The sequence below is a fragment of the Thamnophis sirtalis genome, unplaced genomic scaffold, assembly GCF_051295495.1.
Source record: "Thamnophis sirtalis isolate CommonGarterSnake01/CBP01778 unplaced genomic scaffold, rThaSir2_p1.2 scaffold_8, whole genome shotgun sequence".
Taxonomy (NCBI): Eukaryota; Metazoa; Chordata; class Lepidosauria; order Squamata; family Natricidae; genus Thamnophis; species Thamnophis sirtalis.
In genome coordinates, this window is record NW_028261388.1 from 35,057,697 (window position 1) to 35,084,116 (window position 26,420).

Genomic DNA, 26,420 nt, shown 5'->3' on the forward strand with positions numbered 1-26,420 from the left:
TACGTATTCTGCTATTTCTTACTTGATCTCACTAATTCTAAACTCTCTTACACAACAAACAAAATGACCACAATCTATCTGTGTTTTATTTATAAATTTCATAGGTATACCAACTTTCCTCTAGAGGCTTAACATGAAATAAGTAAAGGTCTTCTATAATTGCATCTTCACAACAACAATAATCCTGTCACTACAATGAGCTCTTGTTAAGTTAAACCCTGGATCTATCACACTGAATTTACAATGCAAGCCATAAAAAAATGGTGGGGAAGAAGATTGTGCCTTCAAGTCAATTTTGATTCCTGGTGATGGCCAAGGTAAGTCTGGACAGCATTTCTTAGCAGTATTTTTGGAAGTGGTTTTCCAGTGCCTTTTCCTAGTGATGAGAGAAAATGACTAAACCAAGGTCAGCTAGCTAGTTTTATGCCTAAATTTATAGAAGCTTTGTGCCCTTTAACCATTACATCAAATTGTAACTCCATTTCTCTCTTTCTCTATTTCTCTCTCTCTCAAAAATTCTAATTTTTGCCTCTGTTCTTTCTCCCACAGTATACTTCATCCTACACTGATCTTGTAAATTACTGAGAGATCGGTGAATCAAATCTTGGCAGTGTTATGTCTCACTGGTTTCACCAGAAAGGGAACAATATTGCTTGCTTAGCATTATAGGAAACATCTACTGCATGTTAGGACCCAGTGCACTGGATGAGGACGGGGAATGGGGTATGTTAAAACAGGCATTGTGGTGACTGACAGTGTCATCCAAAAGGATAGACACCAGATCCTTTATTTGTGACTCACCTATCTCAATACTATCTAGCAATCACCAAAAGTGTTTCCTATTTTTATCATAACCAGTTATGATATTAACAGTTCAGCCTAATAGAAATAGTGGAGCCACAGACTACTGGCTGTAAAGGAGCCAAAATAAGTGATCTTTTGGAAGAAACGTTATTCTACCCCTGCCTATTCCACATAACTGAGTAATATAAGTCTGAATAATACTAACAAAATAGATATTCCACGAAGTAATTTTTATATTACATTACTGGTATACTGTATTATCTACATTCAAGGAGACATTATATATGCATATTACCTGAATATTACTTACATATCATTTCTGCCTTGCCCACCCTTCATTTCCCCACACCGAGGGGGCAAAATCAGAAATAGTTTTTCTTTTCTGCCTTATTCATTTTCCCCATCCTTTAAGGGTTCCTACTTGCCTTCGAGTGAATTACAAGTAAAAGTGCTCTTTGATAAATGTGGAAAAGGAGTGAAAAGTTGTCATCAGGGCGTGTGTGCATGACTGTTTCATTCAGGCCCTCAGGTGTGTCACTGAGGCAGAATGTCTTAACAGAAATAACATGAGGCTATGGTGTGCAAATCATCTTCAATCTGACTACTTACCCATCCCCATGTCTTTCCAGTATTGAAAAAGATAATTTTCCATTGATTTCAGCAAGTGCCTGTATTCCTTAATGTTAGCAAAAGCCTGCTTGTTGTGGGTGGGTTCCATAACGTCTAATGGTACATCTATAATTCCCACAGCTCCAGCACCAAAACTGCGGAGATGAAAATGGGTTTTAAATATGAAACAATGGATCATGACTTTATCCCTAAATGCTTTTCTTTATAAAAAATTTCAGAAATTATGTGCTCAGTTTTTTTTAAAAAAAAATACTTTCTAATTTTTATTTATAATCAGAATTTTGTATATAAACTATCCAATGAAATCAAATAAATGCATTTGATTTTTTAAAATCAAATTTAAAAAAGTATTTTTAGCAATAATACAGGAAAGTGATTCTTACATGTTAAAGAAGAAAACTTACAATTGTCCTATGTTTTTCTGTGATCCCAATTTCTCGAACATTCTGATCAAGCGATTATTGCTATAAATAAGCATTCCATCTTGACTTCTGTTTTGAATGTTCATTCCAAATATTATAAATAGTCTTTTTGGTCTTTTCAGATTTCTAAAGAGAAACAAAATAAAGAAGGGGGGGGGATTCTCCTTTTAATACACACCCATGGACTTGCACCCCCTCTTTCTTTCTATATACATACATACATACATACATACATACATACATACATACATACATACATACATACAATATATATAGTGAAACATCAATGGCAGAGAATCTAGCTTGGCCCAGGAGTCTCTTGCTATCTTCAGCAGTATTGGAAACACTGGAATTAAGACGTGTGAAGCCATAGATTAACGATGGATTAACTGGTATACTAGTTCTCTACCATTTGGAAAGAGTGCTGGAATACTGTACCAATGTGTCAACTGTAGGAATGGAGGAAAACCAAACACTAGGTAAATGACATTTAAGAAACTGAGGAGTCTAGTCCAGCTTTAGGCATGAAAGCCGGCTGCTCACGAAAGTCATTTTGCTCCACTAATGTCACAGAGTTGTTGTTGTTGTAGGAAAAATAGAAGGAAGGAGTACTACAAAGGTTCAATGCCTTGAGTTATTTATAAAAATAATAAAGACTTAATTAAAAATAATCTGAAAAATATGCTGAACAGGCAGGTCCCATATCTAGATGGTGTGGAACACATAATGATTGTGCTCCCATCAATTACAATTGTGTAAACTAAAAGATTTCAAACAGGTGCTAAAAAGTCACATTATCGATGTGTGAATTACAAAAACTGAAATAAAGAAATTGAGGCTATTTTTAACACTTAATCCGAATAATTATTGGTCTCAGATGTACTGCAATATCTGCAAAATTATGAAAATTCAATAAAGCTATGATAACTAGTTCGGCTCTAAGAACTAATTTTTACTCTAATTTGTGATATAAGGTAAACTATTTTGATTTTCTTCAGTTGCAATCAATACCTTTTCAAAAAAGTAAATTATTATGTTTCTTAACTTGCCTTTTTTTCTCTTCATTTTTTTCTCTTACTCTCTTTTCTTCCTCCAGAGCTTCTCGTAATGCAACTTGCAAATACTTTCCCCCACAATATCAGAAAGGAAAAAGAAGTTATTCCATTGTTTATGACTGAATGTGGTTATTTTGAAGAACATTTTGAGGATAAAGAAGGGATAGGAAAGCTACAGCCGTCAGTCATACATCGATGATCCAGTTCCTGTCTTTTGTGGTTTGGATATACATAAAAAATAAAATCCAAAACCTAAAATAAACAGACCTAGTCCCTCAAATTCTACCAGCAAACCGTTGTTGTCTCTTTAGTTTGTCAGCTTCAAAAAGGTTTTCTGCTCTGGGCTACACTAAAGGACATATAGATAACATTTCGTTCTACTTTAGCATGTAAGTTAAGGAACAAATTAGGGAAATTTCATTCTTAGATGTTGCCTTGAATTTGTAGAATGCAACCTATAAATTAAATTAGAACCTCATTCTATTTTGGAGGAAGCATACACAATATATAGTCTATAACAATCAATGAAGAAAAATAGCAATTTTTTAGGACTTAAGAATTCTCATGCACTTCACCCCTTTTTGGGATGCAAGAGTGACTGACGGTAGTTTTATGGCTGGGGATGCATAGGACTTTAAAAAATTGCTAGAGAGAGATCTTGAAAGCTGCTGTTTTGTTTTTCATGTGTAGAGAAATTAGGAAAAAATCCAGATACAACAATGTAGCCAAAGTTTCTTCCTCTGTCCTACCTCTCAAAGGGCTTCGTTTATTTCCTATTTCTCTTCTAAAGCTACGGCATTTGGTAGCAACCACTTACCGTATTTTTCGGAGTATGATGCACCTTTTTCCCTCAAAAAAGAGGCTGAAAATCTGAGTGCATCTTATACACTAAATACAGCATTTTTTACCTCCTGAAACCCCGCCCCTTCACCAAAATGGCCGTGCATAGCTTGTAGGAAGCTTTTAGAGAGCTCTTGGGGGCTGGGGAGGGTAGAAATGAGCAAAAAACAGCCCGTTTTTACTCAATTTTATACCCCCCCCCCGGAGCACTCTGCAAGCTCCCTAAAGGCTATTCGTGCCATTTTGGGTGGGGGGGGGGGAAACAGGCTCGTTTTTGGGAGGTTTGCAGAGTGCAAAAACTTTTTTTAAATTTGCCTCTTCAAAACCTTGGTGAGTCTTATACTCCAAAAAATATGGTACTCTGCTTTTTACCTACCAATTTTCCATCTCCTCTTTCCCCATTTTCCCCACCCTCTTCCAGCTTTTGACAATGGGTAGTCCTTGACTTACAACTACAAATGAGCCCAGAATTTTGGTCATAAAACATTGTGATTGTAATGTGACTGGACTTGATTTTATGACTGTTTTATGATAGTTAAGTAAGTCACCATGGCTGTTAAGTGAACATGGTGGTCATAAATGAGAATCCAACTTATCCAGTGGGTACTTTTTAACTGCAAAGTGGCAAAAAATAATAATAAGCAAAGGTAATCACATGACTGTGGAATGCTGTAACTTGTCATAAGTGTGAACTGATTACCAAGGGCCCAAAATTCAATCATGTGACTGTGGGGGGAGGAGAGGTAGGAGAGGCAATTGAAACTTCAAGGAAAGGTCGTAAATAACATTTTTCAAGTCTATAGTAACTTTAAATAATCACTGAGCAATTGGTTGTAAGTCTTGGGCTTAAACCTTTATCTATCCCTTTTTAAATCTCAACAGCTTGTTGCTGGACATACTTCCCTCCATGTCTTCTTCCCTGACCATTTTTGGTTCAAGGTTTCCTGGAGGGCTCCAGCATCTCTCTGTTCGCTTCTACCTTGGTTTTGGGGTAAAGTACATTCCTCTGTCTGGTTCTTCATTTATCTTCTCCCTGGGAAGCCTTCAGCTAAAATATTCTGCTTCTTGGATCAGGAAACAGCAATTGCCCTCTCAGTGACCCAGCATAATCACACAATGTCTTTCCAGCCACCAATTTCCCTCATAGTCACTTCAAAGCACTTAACTGCCTTCAGAGTAGCACAGGTTCAAATGTAGCAACATGTATTTCCATCTTTCCCCTCTTTCTGGCTCATACCAGTCTCATTTCCTTCAGTAATAAAGGAGGAAAACTAGCCCACACTTTTAAATTCCAAAGTCTGTTGAGAATGCTGCCTGCATCTATTCTACAAAAATCTTGGCTAGCATAGTTGTCCTCCAAGGCTGTACCTGAGCTTGTTCTTCAGAATCCTTTCCTCTATCCTACCCAGGGGTGGGATCCTACCGGTTTAATAACCGGTTTGCTGAACTGAATGTGCACTTTGTGCAGTTTACAGAGAAATCACCTTCTGCATTTCACCTTCAGCTGAGGTACGGCAATTACTCTGCCACCCATCAGCTGAGCTTCAGAAAAGGGAATCTAGGTGAGTATAGCACAGGGGTGGGGCAGGCTGAAAGTTGGAGAGAAACGGTTCGCTCCTAGCCGATAGTCAGAGCTACCGGTTTGCCCGAAGCAGTAGAATCCCACCCCTGATCCTACTCTATCTGGCTGGGAGAAGATGTTGTCAGTACTCATCCCTAAAGAGACTAGAAGAAGGGCAATTTTGAAAATTACATTCTCAGAAGTAGCTTCCTCACAAGGAACAGCTTATCCTGTTTTCTATTTTCCACAATGCTTTGGAAAGCTGAATTTGGAAAAACTACAGAAATTTTTTGAAAATACTAGGATGCAACGTTTTAAGGCATTATAACTAATATTTTAAGGATTTGGAGTTGCTTAAGTAGATTACGTACATATAATTGCTACGAATGCATAAATACAAAATCAATCCATGCTGCAAATGGATGTATGATGTTAGCACTAATAATCTAGCTAAAGAATCCCTTTATCCTTTTAATTGAAGATGAAAGGGACTGTATTTGGCATTTCCTCATATAAAACTGTCAAAGAGCAATGGAAATTCCACTATATTAAAATAATATTTCTAATAGACTGGCCACCAGAAAGGTTCATAAGACATTTTAGTTGTTAATTAACAGAAGTATTTTATTTTCTTGGCTTGGAATATTTAAGACTATTTAAGTATAGCACCCAGTACATGGTGAACACTACATATATTTAGCTGAAAGCTTTGAATTATTAGAAGTCATAGCCCTTTAAGCATAAAAATTCAGCACAGTAGGGATTAATAACAGGATTATTCCCAAAGAATATAAATAATGAGTTAGAGAGGTATAATTAGGCTTCAATTACCATGATGAAATCCAAAATGAAAACTGATTTCTTAACATTGTTTAAAAATAAATGAACTTAAAGCTAAGATAGGTTAGTGAAAACTTGGCAGTAGTAAAAAGGTAATTAACAAGATGTGAAAGATTTTCCTACTGTTTAAAGGTCATGCCAGGCACACTTTCAATAAACTAGAATTAACAATGTTAATAGCCTTTATTTTTCAGCAACTAACCTATCTAACTATCTTAACTAACCCGATCAGGAAGCGAGGATGAATGTAGTTTATGTTGATGTTTTACACTGTTTTAAAGTTTTGGCCCTATTTCTCTTAGAATTTGTATTACATAATGTTTTTAATGCAAACAGAAATTGTGTTAGATATTGTAGGGCCATGATGGCGAACCTATGACATAGGTGCCAGAGGTGGCACGCAGAGCTCTTTCTGCTAGCTCGCGAGCAGTCTCCCCAGGTCAGATCTCCGTGGCATTTCTTTTGTGAGCTTCTGTTTCCCTGCAAACGACGAAACAGAAGCTCACAAAAGAAAAAGATCTTACCTCTTGCCACACTGCCGGTGTTGGGATGCCCCGCCTCCCACCAGCCAGCTGATTTTTGGGTCTCTGCTGCACATGCACACATCTACGTGAGCACATCTGCGCATGCCCATGTGCACGTCTATGCATGTGCTTGTACCTCAGCAATGCGCACATTTGTGCATGTGTGCACCTTTCAGTTTGGCCATGGCAAACAGTTTGGGCACTCAGTGTTGAAAAGGTTCACCATCACTGTTGTAGGGCATAGATTAAAAACTAATCCAAGTCCTGCCATATTTTGAAAGGTAGTTGCAACAATACTGATTCAGAATATCAAGCCCTTTAATTAGATGCATATAGTTTTAAAAATAATGCTTCCCCCCAACCCATTCCATCCTCTGCTTTCTATTCAAACTGCTGGCTTCTTAGATTGTGTAACAAGCATGGTGGAGAAATCAGTTATGTATTACTTGTAAAGAGAAATCTGCTCCAGTGACACACATATAATTCCTCCAAAATTGGATTACTGCAACATGGTGTTTGCGCACAGCCTTTGCACCGGAGCTAAACATAGCAGACCTATATAGTGAATAAAACTGCTCAGAGATGTCATTTGTAGAGTACTACTACATTGAACTGATTATTTCCCAAGCAAATCAAAGTATTTACTTTAGTGTAAACTTCCTTATATGATTTAATTACCTGGAGCCATATAATCTGCTCCATGCCTCAAGTCTTCAAAAGAGTAACTTTTCTATACCTCATGCACCTAATATTGATAGTAAATTCTCTTTTATATTTCAGGGTAGTCTTCTCTAGTAAATATAAAATCTCCTTATCACCACTTTACTTTATCTAGGCCTTTTTGAGTTTATAGAAAGTTAGAGGTTTATGCATTATTATTATTATTTTATTTATGTGATCAGCTGCCCAAAACCATTCGGGAATTAGCAGCATATTTGTAAATAAAAGGTAAATATAAAATTAAAAAAATATATAGAATCATTTAATTATACCTTTTTGACTGAAACTCAATTAAACCCTTAAATTCATAGTTCTATTAAGTTTGCAATACAGTTTTTCAAATAAAAATTTATACATTTTATAGATAACATATATGTATCCGCATATATGATGGTCGGATTCCGAAAGGTCTCCTGTATGGAGAATTAGTGCAGGGAAAGCACCCCAGAGGGAAACCACAGCTGAGATATAAGGATATCTGCAAGAGGGATCTAAAGGCCTTGGGAATGGACATTAACAGCTGGGAAACCTTGACCTCTGATTGTTCAGCTTAGAGGCTAAAGACGCAGCATAGCCTTCTCCAATTCAAAGAGACACTTGTTCAGCAGGCTGAGGCAAAGAGGCAGTCCCGGAACCAGCGAAATCTGGGGGCTGGGCAGGGGACAGAATGTATCTGACCTTGGTGTGGAAGGGATTGCCACTCCTAAATTGGACTTTTTAGCCACACCAGATGCTGTGTTAGGACCTCTTTCCAGAGCACGATACTATAACCTTTTGAGACTGAAGGATGCCAATGCCAATATGTATTCAAAAACATATCAGAATCTTGCTTGCAAAAAATGCATTTAAAGAAGCAATACATGCAAGTATACTGAAAACCAGAAAATATTTTTCGGCATAGAAAATATTTTTTGGAATATGGCCATCTACAAGCCAATGTAATACTGAGAAGAGTTCGTTTCACTTTTCCAATTCCATATTTATCATTTCAATTCATTTCAGTGAACCTTATACTGTGGAAACAAAAAGGATACCGATCTCTGAAAAGAAAACTTTAGACAAATATAATATCAATGTTATTCCTGATTCAATACCTCACTATCTTCAGACAAGGAAGGTTGTTTTAGTCTGCCTTTTACTTCAGTCACAGCATTTTCGGCTACAAGCATAAGCAAAATAATTTGTTAAACTATTTGGGAGAAATGCTTCTTCAATCTATGTGACATACAAAGCAAAACTATTGAAGTTGACTCTAGTTGGCACCTGATTTATGATCATTTCATGAACAGGGATAGCACAAAACATCTCACTGCATTGCGATTGATCTCTGAACATGCCTAGATTCAATTCAAAGTTAGTTTTGTAAGGGTGAGAAGCCGAAGGAAAACAGATGAAACTTTTTCATTTTGCATATTTTGTGATGCACTTGCCATTCTGCCTTATTTGCAACTTATTTTTTAAAAGTAACATTTTTGTATTCTATTATTGCAGAGGTATTAGCTACTGATTTCCCAAAAGATGCAGTGATTTCTCTTTAGCCGATACTGTTCCCCCCCCCCCCAGGGTAAAAATTAGGTAAGTTTCAAAGAACTAAGGGATTAAAGAAGTTCCTGAGTTTTTAAAAGCTTATCCCAGTAGCTGCAAAGGGTCTCCTCACAATGGAAAAATGTCTGTCAACTATTTTTCTTTGTTACAGAAGAAATAATGCTGTTAAAAATCCCAAGTTAAACATTAAAAAAACCTGTGTGTGTATATGTGAGTGTGTGTGTGAGAGAATAATGAATACTGCATACCAGCCTTCAGTTCCATTTGTGCCTTCTGTAATTCCTGAGTGGCAATTTGTTTGAATGAAGATGATATATATGGATACATCCTATTAAAACATAAATTTCACAGAATTAGCATGCATACCAGGACCAGTCTTATGTTAAGGCACCTGGCTAGAAACCAGGACTATGAGTGCTTGTCCTGTTTTAGGCACAGAGCCAGCTGGATAACTTTGAGCCAATCCTTCTCAGTCTTAGGAGGCAGGAATGCCAACTACTTCCAAAATCTTGTCAAAAAAATTGTAGGCACCAGAAAATTGCCAGGAGTCAAAAGCACACACACACAAAAGCATGTATCTTATTTACAACAATTCTGTAAATTAAACCTTGATTATTTGCATTATACAGGTGAAGGTATTTATGGCTTCCTATGCAGTTAGAAAACATTGCCTTATTTATTCCTTTTCCCAATATTTCTATACTTTTTACTTATTGCCTGGGATATATGCACAATAGCAATAGCGCTTGACTTTTATACTGCCCCATGGTGCTTTATAGCAGACTTTGGGCGGTTTACAATATCAGCATATTGCTTCCCACAATCTGGATCCTCATTTTACTGACTTCGGAAGGATGGAAGACTCAGTCAATCTGAGGCCCATCAGGATCGAAAACAGGCTATGGGCAGAGATGGCCTGCAATAGTGTACTCTAACCACTGTGCATCAGAGCTCTAAATAAATGATAATATAAAATAAATGAAGGTATCTGTAGAACTCTGTCCACAGATGTGCTATATACATAATTGTTTAGAGGAGAATGAAGACAGGTTTCCTACAGTAAGCCAAATTTCTGAGGAATTTCTAGAAGCCTTCAAAAGCGAGCCTCATAGTCCATAACTGGAGCAGGATTTGAAACTAAGAAATATTGTTAAGTGTGCTTCAGTTTTTTTCTCTCTCTAAAATGACTATATCTGCAAAACATACAAGTGGAACTCGAAAAATTAGAATATCGTGCAAAAGTTCATTTATTTCAGTAATGCAACTTAAAAGGGGAAACTAATATATGAGATAGACTCATTACATGCAAAGATAGTTCAAGCCGTGATTTGTCATAATTGTGATGATTATGGTTTACAGCTCATGAAAACCCCAAATCCACAATCTCAGAAAATTAGAATATTGTGAAAAGTGCAATATTCTAGGCTCAAAGTGTCCCACTCTAATCAGCTAATTAAGCCATAACACTTGCAAAGGGTTCCTGAGCCTTTAAATGGTCTCTCAGTCTGGTTCAGTAGGAATCACAATCATGGGAAAGATTGCTGACCTAATAGTTGTGCAGAAAACCATCATTGACACCTTCCATGAGGAGGGAAAGCCTCAAAAGGTTAATTGCAAAAGAAGTTGGATGTTCCCAAAGTACTCTATCAAAGCACATTAATAGAGAGTTATATGGAAGGGAAAAGTGTGGAAGAAAAAGGTGCACAAGCAGCAGGGATGACCACAGCCTTTAGAGGATTGTAAGGAAAAGGCCATTCAAAAGTGTTGGGGACTTTCACAAGGAGTGGACTGAGGCTGGAGTCAGTGCATCAAGAGCCATCACACACAGATGGATCCTGGACATGGGTTTCAAATGTCGTATCCCTCGTCAAACTGTTCCTGAACCATAAACAACGTCAGAAGTGTCTTGCCTCGGCTAAAGAAAAACAGACCTGGTCTGTTGCTCAATGGTCCAAAGTCCTCTTTTCTGATGAGAGCAACTTTTGCATCTCATTTGGAAACCAAGGACCCAGAGTATGGAGAAAGAATGGAGAGGCACACACTGCAAGATGCTTGCAGTCCAGTGTGAAGTTTCCACATCTGTGTTGATTTAGGGAGTCATGTCATCTGCTGGTGTTGGTCCACTGTGCTTCATTAAGTCCAGGGTCAACGCAGCTGTCTACCAGGAGATTTTGGAGCACTTCATGCTTCCTTCCGCAGACAAGCTTTATGGGGATGTTGACTTCATTTTCCAGCAGGACTTGGCATCTGCCCACACTGCCATAGCACCATAGTTCAATGACCGTGGGATTACTGTGCTTGATTGGCCAGCAAACTTGCCTGACCTGAACCCCATAGAGAATCTATGGGGCATTGCCAAGAGAAAGATGAGAGACATGAGACCGAACAATGCAGAAGAGCTGACGGCTGCTATTGAAGCATCCTGGTCTTCCATAACACCTCAGCAGTGCCACAGGCTGATGGCTTCCATGACACGCCGCATTGAGGTAGTAATTGCTGCAAAAGGGGCCCAAATCAAGTACTGAGTACATATGCATGCTTATACTTTTCAGAGGTCCGATATTGTTCTATGTACAATCCTTGTTTTATTGATTGCATGTAATATTCTATTTCTGAGATTGTGGATTTGGGGTTTTCATGAGCTGTAAGCCATGATCATCATAATTATGACAAAACATGGCTTAAACTATCTTGCTTTGCATGTAATGAAATGAGTTTCACTTTTTAAGTTGCATTACTGAAATCAATGAACTCACAATATTCTAATTTTTCGAGTTTCACCTGTAGAAGTCAGCCTGGCCAGGTACCATGGAATTAGTTGAAATATTGTAATTTGTTGTTCCCCCATAAGATTAAATGATTATTTTTCACAGGCAGATCTGAGATAGTGGGATAGTTTATCTTCTATCCTTGAAGTTCATAATATCAATAAATCATGACTTCAAGTACATGTGTATGATTATGTTTCATTGAGTCAGATCATACACAAGCTTTTTGTAGTTCTGGATATATGATCACTCTTAGACATTAATGTCCAGAAGGTATGGAAAATATTATAATTTTAGTGATTATCAATGCGTGTATCACCTGTCTAAGGAAACATTAAACATAAGACCAGACTGACAGCTAACAATAAAGACATTTATACTATTACTTATCAAGACATGTCACCACGAACATACAAAAGTGCTTTTACAGCACTAAAGGCCAATTGTGTCTGGATTTGGAAGCTAAGAAATGCTAAACTAGTATTATTGTCGAAACTATTATATGGAAATTATCATGTAACTATTATATGGAAATTATCATGTATCATGACAATAATAGTATTATTGTCGAAACTATTATATGGAAATTATCATGATATAGGTGACGTTTCAACTGATGGCAGTTCTGGGTGCACCAAGATTTCCCCTGATGCACTGCTGCCTTGTGTCCCAGTATGCTTAGTGATATGATTCAAATTGCTGATTATATTATATAGCACATACTTCTCTTTTCACTTTATAGTTTTCAGCCCCAAGATTAATCAGAACTGAACCAGTTTTTAGCCTCTGTTGTGGCTTGTCAGCAACCAGGAGAGCTGGTGGGAGACTCAGACAGCGGGAGGTTGGGGAGAAACATGGGCCAATCCTGGAGTCTGGGGAAGGCTCTGATGAGTGATCTGCGTCAGAGGCAGAGATGGGGCTAGACCCATCCAACAGTTATGAGCTACCTTCAGAATCGGATATCAGTGAGGCAGAAGAACCTGTTCCCAATGTGTGAATGCGCAGAGGTGCCAGGAGAAGGGAACAGCTAAGGAACAAGGCCAACTTGGGAGTAAAGGCACAGGTGGATGCTGAATAGCCCCTGCCACAGGGAATAAAGAGGAGCAAAGATGAGGGGATTTTGCAGAAGACAATTTAGTTCAATTCATTAGGGTGAAGTGTTCCTGACTTCTTGCCAACTAATTGCTGCTCCAGTGTGGCGTTTGGAAGATATCGGCCTGGCAACTCTCCAACCCTGATAAAGATCTGTAGTTGTGAAATCTCATGAAAAAACTGTTTGCTGGGATTTTGATGGAGAGTAATTCCCTTTAACCTAAATAAAAGAGGTTTTATCGGGACGAGGAGTCTCCTTCATGATCTTGGGAAGCCTAGGTCAGAACAACCTCACCATAATCAGTTCCAGGATATTAATTACTAAACTTCCAAATCCATGCTGTATTTGTAATGGTTAAATGAGAAAGACCTTGAGAGAGAAGCTGAAGAAATGATGCGTAGGGAATAGATAGCTAAGAGTTACAGCTACTTAATGGGCAGACAGAGACTCAGAAAGGAGATACCCTACCTTCTCAGATTTGTAAAGAGCCTGAGATTTGTACTTTGAGATTTTCAAGATTCTGATAATGTAGCTTTAAGTAAGATAAAATTAGTTAATCTGTTCATGTTTCCAGTATTATATTATAATACTGTCACAAAAAAGTGACAGTATTATAATATTAGAGATTCATTAGAAAATAAAACAAAATATGAAATTTACATTATTCAGCAGTATTCTTTCAGAAACATTTCTAAACCACATTCAGTAAAATAGAATCCAAAGCAATAAGAGTAAACCAAATAAAGCCTATCCGTGTTGCTTAAACTGATTATCTGATTTAAAGTGTTAAAGCCTATCCCTGTTGCTAAAGTGATTATCTGATTTAAAGTGTTCCAAATTGTAGGTCACAGTTGATTTACTGTTAAGAATGATTTTAGTTTGTCTTAGATTATGAATTATTCCAAATCAAAATCAGTTTGTCACTGGGGCTAAAGAAGTCAATCAATCAGAATAGACCAGAAGGGACCTTGGAGGACACTATACCATTTCAAATAGATGGCCTTACAGCCTCTTAAAAACCTCCAGTGATGGAGCACCTACAAGCTGTTCCATTGGTTAATTGTCCTCACTGTTAGGAAGTTTATTCTTAATTCAAGGTTGCTTCTTTCCTTGATTAGTTTCCATCCATTGTTTCTTGTCTTGCCTTCTGATGCTTTGGAAAATAAATTGACCCCCTGTTCTTTGTGGCAGCCCCTCAAATACTGGAATACTGCTATGTTACCCCTAGTCCCTTTTTCTAGACTGGCCAATCTAATTCCTACAATCGTTCTTCATACGTTTTTGTTTCCAGGACTTTAATCATCTTAGTTCACTTTGCATTTTTTTTTTCCAGAGTCTCAACATCTTTTCTGTAATGTGGTGATCTAATGCTTTCAAGCACATTGCTTTGATGTATTCCTTTATAACTGTAAGCAAAGCTCACTCACCTTGGCCTGTAAAAACAGAAAAGCAAATGCTTGGTTTTGACTTTCTCAGCTTGAATGAATATCCTCATTCGTGGATTGAGATACAATATAGCTGTATAAGATCTTAGTGATTTTTCTTCTGGATAGCTGGTGTAGAAAACATTTAAGGCCAAATAAATTTCAATTAGAGAATGGTACTAGATAGAGACAATATAGTGCATTACCAATGTGAAAGAAAACATACAAAGCAGTGAGAAAAACTGCAATTCCTTTCCAAGAGAGGCATATAAAACATCTTTTTGGATTTTGGAAAGGACATACTGGAGGCAACTAAGAACAAAAATATTCTTCATATGCTTGGCTAAACAGCAAGGTGCAACACGGCCAAGAATTTGAGATTTCGTTTATTTTTCCAAGATAATAAAAATTGGTTAGTGAATATATTTTCCAAAAATGTATAGTACTATGAAGGGCAGAAACTTGAATTTAGGAATCTACCTTTCAAATAGATATGTAATACATATGTGATCTCTAGATATCAGATTTCATAATAAATTTGTTTGCTTATAAAAAAAATAATTTGCACAATATTAAGTCATACCTTTTTTCATAATAACTTACTTCTCTGGGATCCTATCAGTTAATATATCCTTCTCATCTGTTAGAATATCTAGTTCTGGCTCCCCATTCAATGCGAGTTTCAGATTGTATATCACAAGCAGAGTTCCTAGGTGTGAATATGTAAATAACAGATTGTATCAGGTTCCCCCCCCCCCCAAATCTTACAATGTCAGATTCACTATAACGGATAACTACAATAACTTATCTTTTTTCCGAACTATCTATGTCTAGGTACATAGTACTCTACATTAACATTCCTCTCTTCGGGCGCAACTCAATTTTTAAGAATATATAATAGAACAGGGGTCTCTAATCTTGACAATTTTAAGACTTCTGAACTTCAACTCCTAAAGGTGGTTCCTATTTTTCTACTTGCATTTTTACATGCTTTTGACCTGCTAGGTTGGCAGAAGCTGGGACAAGTAATGGGAGCTCACCCTGTTACGTGGCACTGGGGATACATACAGGCTGACTAATGGTTAAAATTTCTCAAGATACTGATGAACTCAGAATAAGCAAAATGCCTTCTCTCTGATTCTGAAGCCTATATTCCATTCTAAGGAGATGCAAATTCAGCTGGATTACAAATTCAAGAGCATAATTTATGAGTAAGAGTTCCAGAGAGGTATCTGTCAAGTTCTGAACTTCAAGATGCTTAACATTCTTTATTACACTTGCTAATTGCTAGAAAAATATCTATCTACTAGTTGCAGCCATTGTCTATTTCAGTGTTGAAACAATAATGCCTCTATCTTTAGTCTATTGGTTTTTTTGTTTTGTTGCTAATTGCTACAATCTCAATTGACCCATATTAATTCTGCTGCTGCGTGCCTTGGTCTCGTTTATAGTACTCATGCTACTGTTTAAGGCAACAATCTGCAGAAGACAGAGCAATATTGGTATATGTGGATTTAATATTTAAATTTAAGTGGTAAACTCACCTGTTTTTCCATAAATGGCATTAAACTGCTTCATCAATTCATCTTCATTATTAAAAGGAGAATATTTGCAAATTATGGACAACTGTGTAGGAAATTTCTCAGGATCATCTATTACTGGAGTCTTTGTGTCACTTGACCATGAAAGAATTGGCACTATGACCTATAACCAAGAACATTAGAGTACAGGTTGACCTAGACAACAGTTCATTTTGTGAGTGTTCAAAGTTACAACAGCACTGAACAAAGTGACTTATGACCGTTTTTCACAGTTACAACCTTTGCAGCATCCCCATGATCATGTAATCAAAATTCAGATGCTTGACAATTGTTTCATACTTATGACCACTGCAGTGCGCTGGAGACATTTGATCATCTTTTGCAACTTTATGGAAAGCAAAGTCAAGGGGGAAGCCAGATTCACTTAACAACCACATTACTAACTTATCATCTGCACTGATTCACTTAACAACTGTGGCAAGAAATGTCATAAAAAGGGGCAAAACTCACTTAACAAATTCTCACTTAACAACAGAAATTTTGGGTTCAATTGTGATCATAAGTCGAGGACTACCTGTAATTGACCCTGTTCAAATACTAAAAACAGTAAGCTTCCCCTTGTGAGGTGCCCAGCCTTTTTGTTAATTCTTTAGATAGGGTCTCTAGCAATGATACAATTAGGTGGAAAGGTATATTAGGCTTATATATTTTGTGTCATCCATAGAAATGTGAGAGGATGGGTCCATTGCTTCTCATCTGCCACTGTTCCTGCTTGGTAATTTGGCCTTTCTTGGTGAGGTCATTGAGAGTTCTCTTAATGTGGTTATCTGTTTCTACTATTATGTGGTGTGCTCTGGGATGTAAGCGAAACAAGCTAACAGTAAACAGCCAAACCAAAGAACCTCCAAGACCACTTCCACAAACATCAATAGGGCAAGCCACCAGACTACAAACTGAGAGAAAACCCCAGCTCTCAGTTTAGCACTAATGATGTTACCTAGTTTGGGTAATGAAACATCTACAAGAAAACAACCAAGTTCAGAGAGCACTAAAAACCCCTCATATTTGGTTCTATTTAGCAATTAAAATTCTGTGGCTATTGGGCATATAACTGTTCCATAATAAGAAGTACAAGTATTTTCCCAGAAAATCTGGGGATCTTATTATTGGTAATGACATATTTATGATTTCTCTGACTTTAAAAAAGTCTTTAACTTGTCGTAAATGCCTTAAAGAGTTTTTGTTCAATTAAAACATTATTTTCTCAGAGAAGAACTGCTGTGTGGGTATCCTTGGCACTTCATTTTTAATTAACTTTTAATTATCCAATTAAACAGTTCAGCAAATTTATATGACTATATTTAGAGGCTAAAACTATTCAGTATATTAGTCACCTGTAGATGAGATGGATGGCACACCAGTCAAACAAACAAACAAATAAACAAGTAAGTAAACATTAACAATTTTAAAGTTAACAAAAATTTAGGAATAGAAACAGGAGGTTCGAGTTCTAACAAATCAGTTAACGAAAAACATTTCTTAAACTCTTAGAATGAAATGACTTTTAAGATTCCCTTTTAGGTCTACTGGAGTCAATCATTTTTTTTTAATGAATGTGTGGTTTGTCTATTTTTCTCTAGAAAATAGTTAAGATTTAAATATGTTAAAATGTTACTACAGGTTTTCCTTCAAAGTTACGAAGGACTCAAAAGAAGTTACTCATCACCTGTTCTCAAAGTTAGACTGCCACACATCCACCCCCTTTTCCCCAGTCATGAGACTGCATTCTGATTGTTTGGCAACTGGATTATATATATAACCAACTGCATTGTTCTATAGTCAAGTGATCCCCATTTGTGACTTTTAGGGTGTTTTCTGGCAGAAAATGGAAAAAGTACCCACTGGATATGTTGAATTTGCTTAATGACCACATGGTTTGCTTTCACAGTTCACTTAACAGCCATGGTGACTTGGCTTACAGCCATCCTCAAAACAGTTGTAAAAATTAAGTCAGGTCATGTGGTGACCCGAATCGAAATGACCAGATGGGGACAACTGCAACGATCTGTAATCAAAAGTTTGTTTGGAGAAACAAGCTAAAAGGCAACAACCTCAACAATCACCGGCCATCGATCAAGGAGCTACAGTAACAAGTCTGGAAGCAGTGGGAGGAGCTAGGCCTAAGGTTAAACAGGCCATGCAGGAAGCTCTAAAAAAGCTTCAGCCAACCAAAGATGACAACTAAGATCTTAACATGGAATGTCAATGGATTGAATTCTCCACAGAAGAGAAAGAAAATATTTCACTATCTCAAACAGTTTAAGAATGACATAATTTGTTTGCAAGAAACTCATATCAAATCAACTGATCAAAAATATCTGATTAACTCAAAACTTGGTCAACATTTTGTAGCTTCTGCTATGAAAAGAAGAATGGTATAGTTGTATACTTAAGAAAAGACATGAAAGCTGAATTAATTGAAGCAGATCCCTTGGGAAGATATATCGCGTTAGACTTAATCCTAGAAGGGAAAAAGACATTACTTTTGGGGATTTATGCTCCTAATCAACAGCAAGACGGATTCTATAGAAATCTTCATGCCAAATTAGTACAGTGGGACTATAGGTCCTGTATACTATTGGGTGATTGGAATGGTGTGATAGACACTAAGAGAGATAAGAAGACTTCTCGCCCAAATACTAAGATGCGAGTAAAGCTACCCAAACCTTTTTTTGACATGATGGACGACTTTGAATTGAGAGATCTGTAATCAAAAGTTCAGGCCCAGTTATGATTATTAACTGATACCATTAACATCTGGAAATAAAGAGAGCTTCACTTCAAATAAGCAATCACACATGTGGATACTATAGATCAGTGTTTCTCAACCTTGGCAACTTGAAGATGTCTGGACTTTGCCCAGGTTCGCCTGGTGCGCCAGTTGCGACCCTACCTGAACCGGGAGGCTCTCACAACAGTCACTCCTGCCCTTGTGACCTCTAGGCTGGAATACTGCTCTACATGGGGCTGCCCTTGAAGAGCATCCGGCGACTTCAGCTAGTCCAGAATGCGGCCGCGCGAGTGATTGTGGGTGCACCTCGGTTCGCCCACATAACACCTATCCTCCGCGAGCTGCGCTGGCTACCTGTTGATCTCCGGGTGCGCTTCAAGGTGCTACTTACCACCTATAAAGCCCTCCATGGTAGTGGATCTGGGTACTTGAGAGACCGCCTCCTGCCAATTACCTCCCTGCGACCTATTAGATCTCACAGATTAGGCCTCCTCTGAGTTCCATCCGCCAGTCAGTGCCGACTGGCAACTACGCGGAGGAGAGCCTTTTCAGTAGTAGCTCCGACCCTTTGGAACGATCTCCCTGTGGAGATTCGTACCCTCACCACCCTCCAGACCTTCCGCACAGCCCTCAAGATCTGGCTATCCCGTCAGGCCTGGGGTTAAAGATCATAATCTGTCCCCACCCGAATGATGAATGAATGTTGCTTTTTATTTTTAAATTATGTGTTGTTCTCTTTTAACTGTCATTGTGTGTATTCCCTCCCTATATGTTGTAAGCCGCCCTGAGTCCCCCTAGGGAAAAGGGCGGCCTATAAATAAATTTAAACTCAAACTTCAACTCCCAGAATTCCCCAGCCAGTGAATGCTGGCTGGGGAATTCTGGGAGTTGAAGTCCGGACATCTTCAAGTTGCCTAGGTTGAGAAACACTGCTATAGATATTTCCTCTTTTTTCTCTTGAGAGTTTATTTCAAATCTTTTGGGTTTACTTTACAGTTTTTGTCTGTAATGCCTCAAAATGTTTATCAACCATGTGTTCCACGTGTAATAATTATACTGTTCGAACACAGTAGTAGCAAGAGGGGCATGAAAAATATGCTTTGGGAACTGTTTGCAACCTGGGCCATAGATGGCTACTTTCAATACTAAGAACCTGACCTATATTTGTGTGCTCAGCCTTCTCTTTCCCACATTTCTTCAATGGGTTAAAATTAGGTCCTCAGGCAAAACATTATTTCTAAATGGGAACATGATTTTCTGCCCTAGAATCAGATGTATGTTCAAAACATCCCATCAATCACTGTCACAGCAGAGTGGCCAGGCAGAAATAACAGACACACCATCTTCAGAGAAGCACATACTTAGTCATTATCCACTCCTCCATTGTCATCTGTTTAATGAGAAACGAAGGGGCAAGACTTATGACAGTAGCCGTCATTTATAATCATTACAGCAATTTGTTCTAAAACTTTCATACAAGTTTCCTTATATTAAGGAACTGCTCCTTCTGGATAGGATATGGGACATAGATATTCTAGTATAATGACACTGTCTTCCCCAGCGCAGAGATATTTTTTTTAAAAAGTTGCACATATTGAGGTGAGAGCACAAGGCAGGGTTAAAGATAGAAAAAACTGAAACTGTTAGGTTCCTTTCTTAAAATCTTACCCATTTAAGTAGTTTGCAAAACCAGATTTTTAATGGTAGATTTTAATTAAAATGTTGAAGGCAGAAAAATGACTCTTTTGTCTAATTCTGGAGCAAACTATTGCCTTAATTAAGATTCAATTGCTGATTCCATGTGATAAAGTCGGTTATTTTAAACTTGCCAGGACAGAAAAGTATCTAAAATAAAATGAAACAGAATCTAGAAGCATATTTTACTATATCTACCTATTCATTCAAAAGTATTTCTCAATTATAGGAAATGACAAGAATAGAGTACAGATTTATAGAGCAGTATTTGTACTTCTGTTCGATGCTGCCTGGAGTTATATTTTAATCAATTTTCAATATAAGGCTAATGGTATATGCAAATAGCACGTTTTATAAAACGATCTCTGCTGAGGCTGATCCTTGAATTCTGATATATTTAAATTATTCTGATATATCTATTTTTGCAGCTAAGACTGGTAACCAACACAGCATATTTGGGGCATAAATGTGTCTTGAAAATCTTATTGCCAGATTCGCTGCTCTTTTTGTGATGGGTGAAAATACACACAATAATGCTTAGAAATACAACTGGGTGTTGAGGGTTAAATATCAGTATCATCTTTATCTTTTAACACCTAAGACCATGATGTCAAACCTATGGCACACGTGCCACAGGTGGCATGCAGAATCCTCTCTGCGGGCATGCCAACTGTCACCTCAGCCCAGATCCACTGTGCATGTGCTCACACCTCTTGCCAGCCAGCTGGTCTTCAGGTCTCTGCTATGTATGCGCGGGGGGAGCGAGGCACATGCAGGGATGTGCATGCCCAAGGGGTGAGGCACATGCACGGGGGGGGGGCACTTACGCGGCACCCCTGCACCACGTTTTGGCTTCCAGTTGGTGCAGGAGGCCTTCTGGGCCCAAAACGAGGCATGGTTGGGGCACGCATTCCCCCCGCATCCTGAATGGGTTTCCAGGGTGGTGCAGAAAGCCTTCCAGGCTCAAAACGGGGCATGGGGAGTTGTACGCACATGCGTGGGGGTCATGCAGACATCTGCGGGGAGAAGGGCACATATGTGGAGGTTGCACATGCATGCACGGGGAGGTGGGGTGCACAGGGGAGTCACACAGACATTGCATTATGAGTGCAAGCACGTATGTGCGCTTTCGTGCACGTGCATTTGGCACACGACAACAAAAAGGTTAGCCATCACTTACCTAAGACATATATAAACCCATAAATATTCTTATAACATAAAGAATAAGCATGGGTGATGCCTGGATTCTATCCCAAATTGTCCAGTGGACATGGCTTAATCCATTTTATCTCCTGGTAACTGCAAGTTTTAAGTCAAGCTGCCTCCACAATTACATCCAATTTATGATTTATCCAATTCCCTAATCAGGTAGTCATTTTTGTAAAAATACATGAGCGTGCTACTCACATTCCCATATGCAATAAATAATTTTTATAAGCTTATTTTAAGTATTATGTGGGATTGGGAAAAAAGAATCAGCTGACTTGAAAGGATCAAAGCCCATGAATGAAACATACAAAGTGGTTGCATGTTACAGAGACTCTTTTTTTGGATACAAGTTAATTCATATATTTTGTGGTGGAGGATTCATTGGGATTTTAAAGCATTTTTCATTTATATAAAAATGACTTGGAAAAGTAACACAAAGGCAACATGAATAGACACTGCATTTTTATGTAAGTAGGAAGGAATGACAAAAATATAAATACAATATATAATATTTCTTTGGGTTTCTTTGCATTTCAGTGTTAGTGCTATTTCAGTCTATACACAGTCATGTTTTAACTACATAACAATATCTGAACCAACTTGATGTTCTTACCAGGATATAAAAATGGGAAATAAATACTTCAAAATGTAGTTATGAATAAACATACCTCACTGAGACCTTCTGTTTCACAGAATGTCTGAGAGAAAAGAAGACACGTCATTGTATTCTCTTTTTTGGTAAATAATATCAAGTCATTCCCTATACGCATTGATCCTCTGTAGTAAAAATATAGGGGAGGGGGGAGAAATCATTTTTAAAATATGGATTATTGAATCGGAACAATGAATCTGAATAGTTTTCTTTTTTTCTTTACCTTCTTGATTTAAAAAATGGATAATACCAGACAGATTCATGTAAGATATAAATGCAAGAGTCAGAATTTAATAATATATTTAGTTAGCTTCCTTTACTGTCTCCTTTTTCTCACATACCCCTTTCTGACTGTTTTATTTTCTCTGCTGCTGTTCAGAATCCAGGGTGGAATATCAGGATTATCCTTTTCAAATTGTAGCTTTGAATTGTATCCTACTCTTTTCTGTGCATTTCCCCATCTAACAACTGCTTAATTAGCCATTCAGTCTCCTTCTCATCACCTATCTACTCACATACGGCAGAATCTGAATAAGAATGAAGGTTGTTTCATCGTGATTTTAGATTGTAGCCACTTACTACAAAAATGTACACCCATCCTATCCACACACATGGCAAGGTTCTACCTCAGTATTTATGATAAACTGGCCTTGGATTTTGTTTTTTTTTAAAACCAAATTAGTATATCTATTAATGCTCCCCCCCCATTATTTATGGAACAATGAAAATTATGTTTTGCTTTGTTGATGTTGTCAAGGTTATCATCTTATTTTGCAGCAATGTAACATAAAATCTATTTTGCTTTCACACTGACTGCAACTTTCTTTTATGTACATAAATACATTTGTTACCTATTTTAAATAAAACATTTTTCCAAATATAACAGCATTGCTTATATATTGCTTCACGAGTTTGCATAGGTTTGTATGTAATATATGTATGTAATAAAGATATTATCAGTGATAGTAGTTACTGTCAGATTTGGTGCAAAAGTTTATTTTTCTAGCACTTAACCTGCAAAACTTTGGCATTGTATATATTTCTTCCTGAACTTTAAGACAACCAGAATAAAAATGATATAATAAAATGTTGAAAGAAGTCAGTCTTACGATTTCAGTCCATTGCCATAACGTCCAATCATTTTAGGGTCTTTTCTCTTAGAAGATCTTCCAAAATATACAATATCTGTAGCTTCATCTAAAATAAGTTCATGACATAGTATCAAATGTTCAAATTTCCTGTTAGTGCATATTTTTTTTAAAAAAACCATATTCTAATATTTAAAATTTGGTTAGATTGTATAATATACTTCATTAATTGTCTAAACTAGATATTATCTATATATGTTATAGGTCCATACTTAAAAGATTATGTCTTATTTCAAATTACTTACCCAGTGGCTATAATATGTGACATTCAAACCCAATATATGACAATCTGAACTTAATATCTTGGTCCTTCATCACTATGGTCTTTAGCAACTTTTTCTAGTCCAAGAAATGTGTCAAAAACTATTGGTTTACAAAGTTAGATTTCTTATATTCAGTATGCCTTCACATAGCAGATTTATCTCTATTTCTTTTAAAAATATATTTTTATTGTATTATATCATTCATTAGTTTTCTATGTTGAGCATAGCAAAGCATACAAACATCATCATTGTTTATTTATTTATATATATATATATATATGTGTGTGTGTGTGTGTGTGTGTGTGTGTGTGTGTTTATTTGTGCTGATAATGTTGGAAGCAGTTAGCTTCCTCCCATAATTGGGGCTTACCAGGGGTTGTGACACACACACACACACACACACACACACACATATATATATATATACACATACACATACACATACACACACACACACACACACACACACACATATATATATATAATGTGCAGTAATATATAAACAAATATATTATCTCCCATTATTTTATAGATTATATAACCGTCAAAAATATTTACTCCTGTTTTTTTTCTCCTATAAACCATATTTCACCTAATTCCACTCCTCTAGCCTCAATATTTGTCATTTAACCATTTATAGAATACCGTATTTTCACGACTATAAGCCGCACTGAAAATCCTAAAATTTGATCCAAAATCGGCAGTGCGGCTTATAACCCGGTGCGCTTTATATGTGGAAAAAGATCTCCCAGCTGCTTTGCTCCTCGCGACTGCAATAGATGTCCAGAAGCGGCTTTTGGGGCTAATGGGGATTGGATTTCCAGCTCGATAGCCCCTGCCGCTTCTGGACGTCTATTGAAGTTGTGAGGAGCCGAGGAGAGTGTGGAGAAGAGCGCGCGACGGTTCTTGGCGCTCCGGGAAGCGGGAGAGGCGCGCGGTTTGGTTTCTCCTCCCTGGACGTCGCAGCAGCAGCCCCAAGCGCACCGATCTCTGTGTTTTTCGCATCGGGGCATGCTCTTGCAGCACACCCCGATGCGAAAAACACAGGGATCGGTGCGCTTGGGGCTGCTGCTGCGACGTCCAGGGAGGAGAAACCAAACCGCACGCCTCTCCCGCTTCCCGGAGCGCCAAGAACCGTCGCGCGCTCTTCTCCACACTCTCCTCGGCTCCTCACAACTTCAATAGACGTCCAGAAGCGGCAGGGGCTATCGAGCTGGAAATCCAATCCCCATTAGCCCCAAAAGCCGCTTCTGGACATCTGTTGCAGTCGCGAGGAGCGGCTCCAGGAAGCCCCGAAAGCAGCTGGGAGAGGCGCGCGGTTTGGTTTCTCCTCCCTGGACGTCGCAGCAGCAGCCCCAAACTCACCGATCCCTGTGTTTTTCGCATCGGGGTGTGCTGCAAGAGCATGCCCCGATGCGAAAAACACAGAGATCGGTGCGCTTGGGGCTGCTGCTGCGACGTCCAGGGAGGAGAAACCAAGCCGTGCGCCTCTCCCAGCTGCTTCCTGGAGCGCCAAGAACCTTCGTGCCGCTCCTCGCGACTGCAACAGATGTCCAGAAGCGTCGGGAAACGTGCGGCTTATAACCCGGTGCGCTTTATATGTGGAAAAAGTTTGAAAAATTAACGTTAATTGATACTGCGGCTTATAATCCAGTGCGGCTTTTGGTCGTGAAAATACGGTAGTCCCCTTGTTATGAAATAGTCTAAATCTATTTAGAGGAGGATAATGGCCTCCCCCCACCCTCCGGAATGCTGAAAATCAGCTGGTCAGCAAGCGCATGCGCGCTGGAGCTGACATAGGGCAATGCCTTGCGTGCCCTCAGATATGGCTTTGTGTGCCACCTGTGGCACGCGTGCCATAGGTTCGCCATCACCTTGCATAGAACATGACAGAGTCAGATGAAACTGAAAAATGGGATTCTGTATGACTGTTATTAAGTATTTTGTGCACCATGCCTTGCAAAGATATTATAAAGGCAGAAAGAGCTATCAGACTGATCTGGGGACTAGAAAAATATCTGTGACAAAAATAAAAAATGAGCTTTATCTTTAACATGTTTAGAAATGTTAAGGCTCCCTTTGAACACTGCCTCCGCCATATTTTTTTTCAAATTTGAACTTCCATAAATAGAAGAAAGTTCCTATAAATACAGGTAGTCACCAACTTAGAACAGTTTTAGTGACCATTCAAAGTTACAGCAGCACCAAATATGTGACTTATGACCATTTTTCAAACTTATGACCGTTGTAGCATCCTCATGGTCATGTGATTTACATTTGGATGCTTGACAACTGACTCACATTTATGACGGTTGCAATGTCCCATGGTCATGTGATCTCCTTTTGTAACCTTCTGACAAGCGAAGTCAATGTGGAAACCAAATTCACTTAACAACCCTGTTACTAATTTAACAATTACAGTGAATCACTTAAGAAATGTGGCAGGAAGAAGGCGGGGCTTAGCAGTGAGAAGACGGAGTTTCAGGCTACTCCTGAAATTCCCCTATTCCGAAGGAATTTTGGACGGGTCGTTGGACCCTAGCTGTCCCGGAGAGACAGTGAAAGGTGAGGGGAGATCCAGCGACCTCAGAGATGTTCGCAAAGTCTCTGGGGGGCTTGGAATTAACCCCTCCTGCCAACTCCTTTCTGGATTAGCTGTATGCTAATCGAAACTGCAGGTTGCCCCTAAGAATGGTGAAAGTGGATTCAACTGGTAAGCTGATTTTATTACTCAAGGAGAGACGGTCCGCACTAAAATTTAAGCTAATTGAAACCAAAGAACAGAAGAATTAGCGGCGAATTGGTTTTTTTTTTAATGGATTTATGGCCGGTGGTTACCCTATTTCTTAAACGCTTTAAGGAATTCTTCAACACTCCCCCCTGACTCTTTCTAAG

The 26,420-nt window shown here is 38.2% G+C and overlaps 1 protein-coding gene across 1 annotated transcript in view; it reads right to left on the reverse strand.

The window, feature by feature from the left end:
- The window catches only part of MORC1 (MORC family CW-type zinc finger 1), a 59,889-nt gene that overhangs the window by 25,912 nt on the left and 7,557 nt on the right, over positions 1-26,420 (reverse strand). The window contains exons 5-14 of the mRNA XM_014062151.2: positions 23,224-23,311; positions 22,131-22,239; positions 15,771-15,930; positions 14,830-14,935; positions 14,230-14,355; positions 9,190-9,269; positions 8,491-8,555; positions 2,906-2,979; positions 1,839-1,982; positions 1,414-1,568 (exon numbers count right to left, since the gene is read on the reverse strand). Coding sequence (XP_013917626.2) covers positions 1,414-1,568; positions 1,839-1,982; positions 2,906-2,979; positions 8,491-8,555; positions 9,190-9,269; positions 14,230-14,355; positions 14,830-14,935; positions 15,771-15,930; positions 22,131-22,239; positions 23,224-23,311 — 1,107 coding nt within the window. The remainder of the gene's footprint in view (positions 1-1,413; positions 1,569-1,838; positions 1,983-2,905; positions 2,980-8,490; positions 8,556-9,189; positions 9,270-14,229; positions 14,356-14,829; positions 14,936-15,770; positions 15,931-22,130; positions 22,240-23,223; positions 23,312-26,420) is intronic.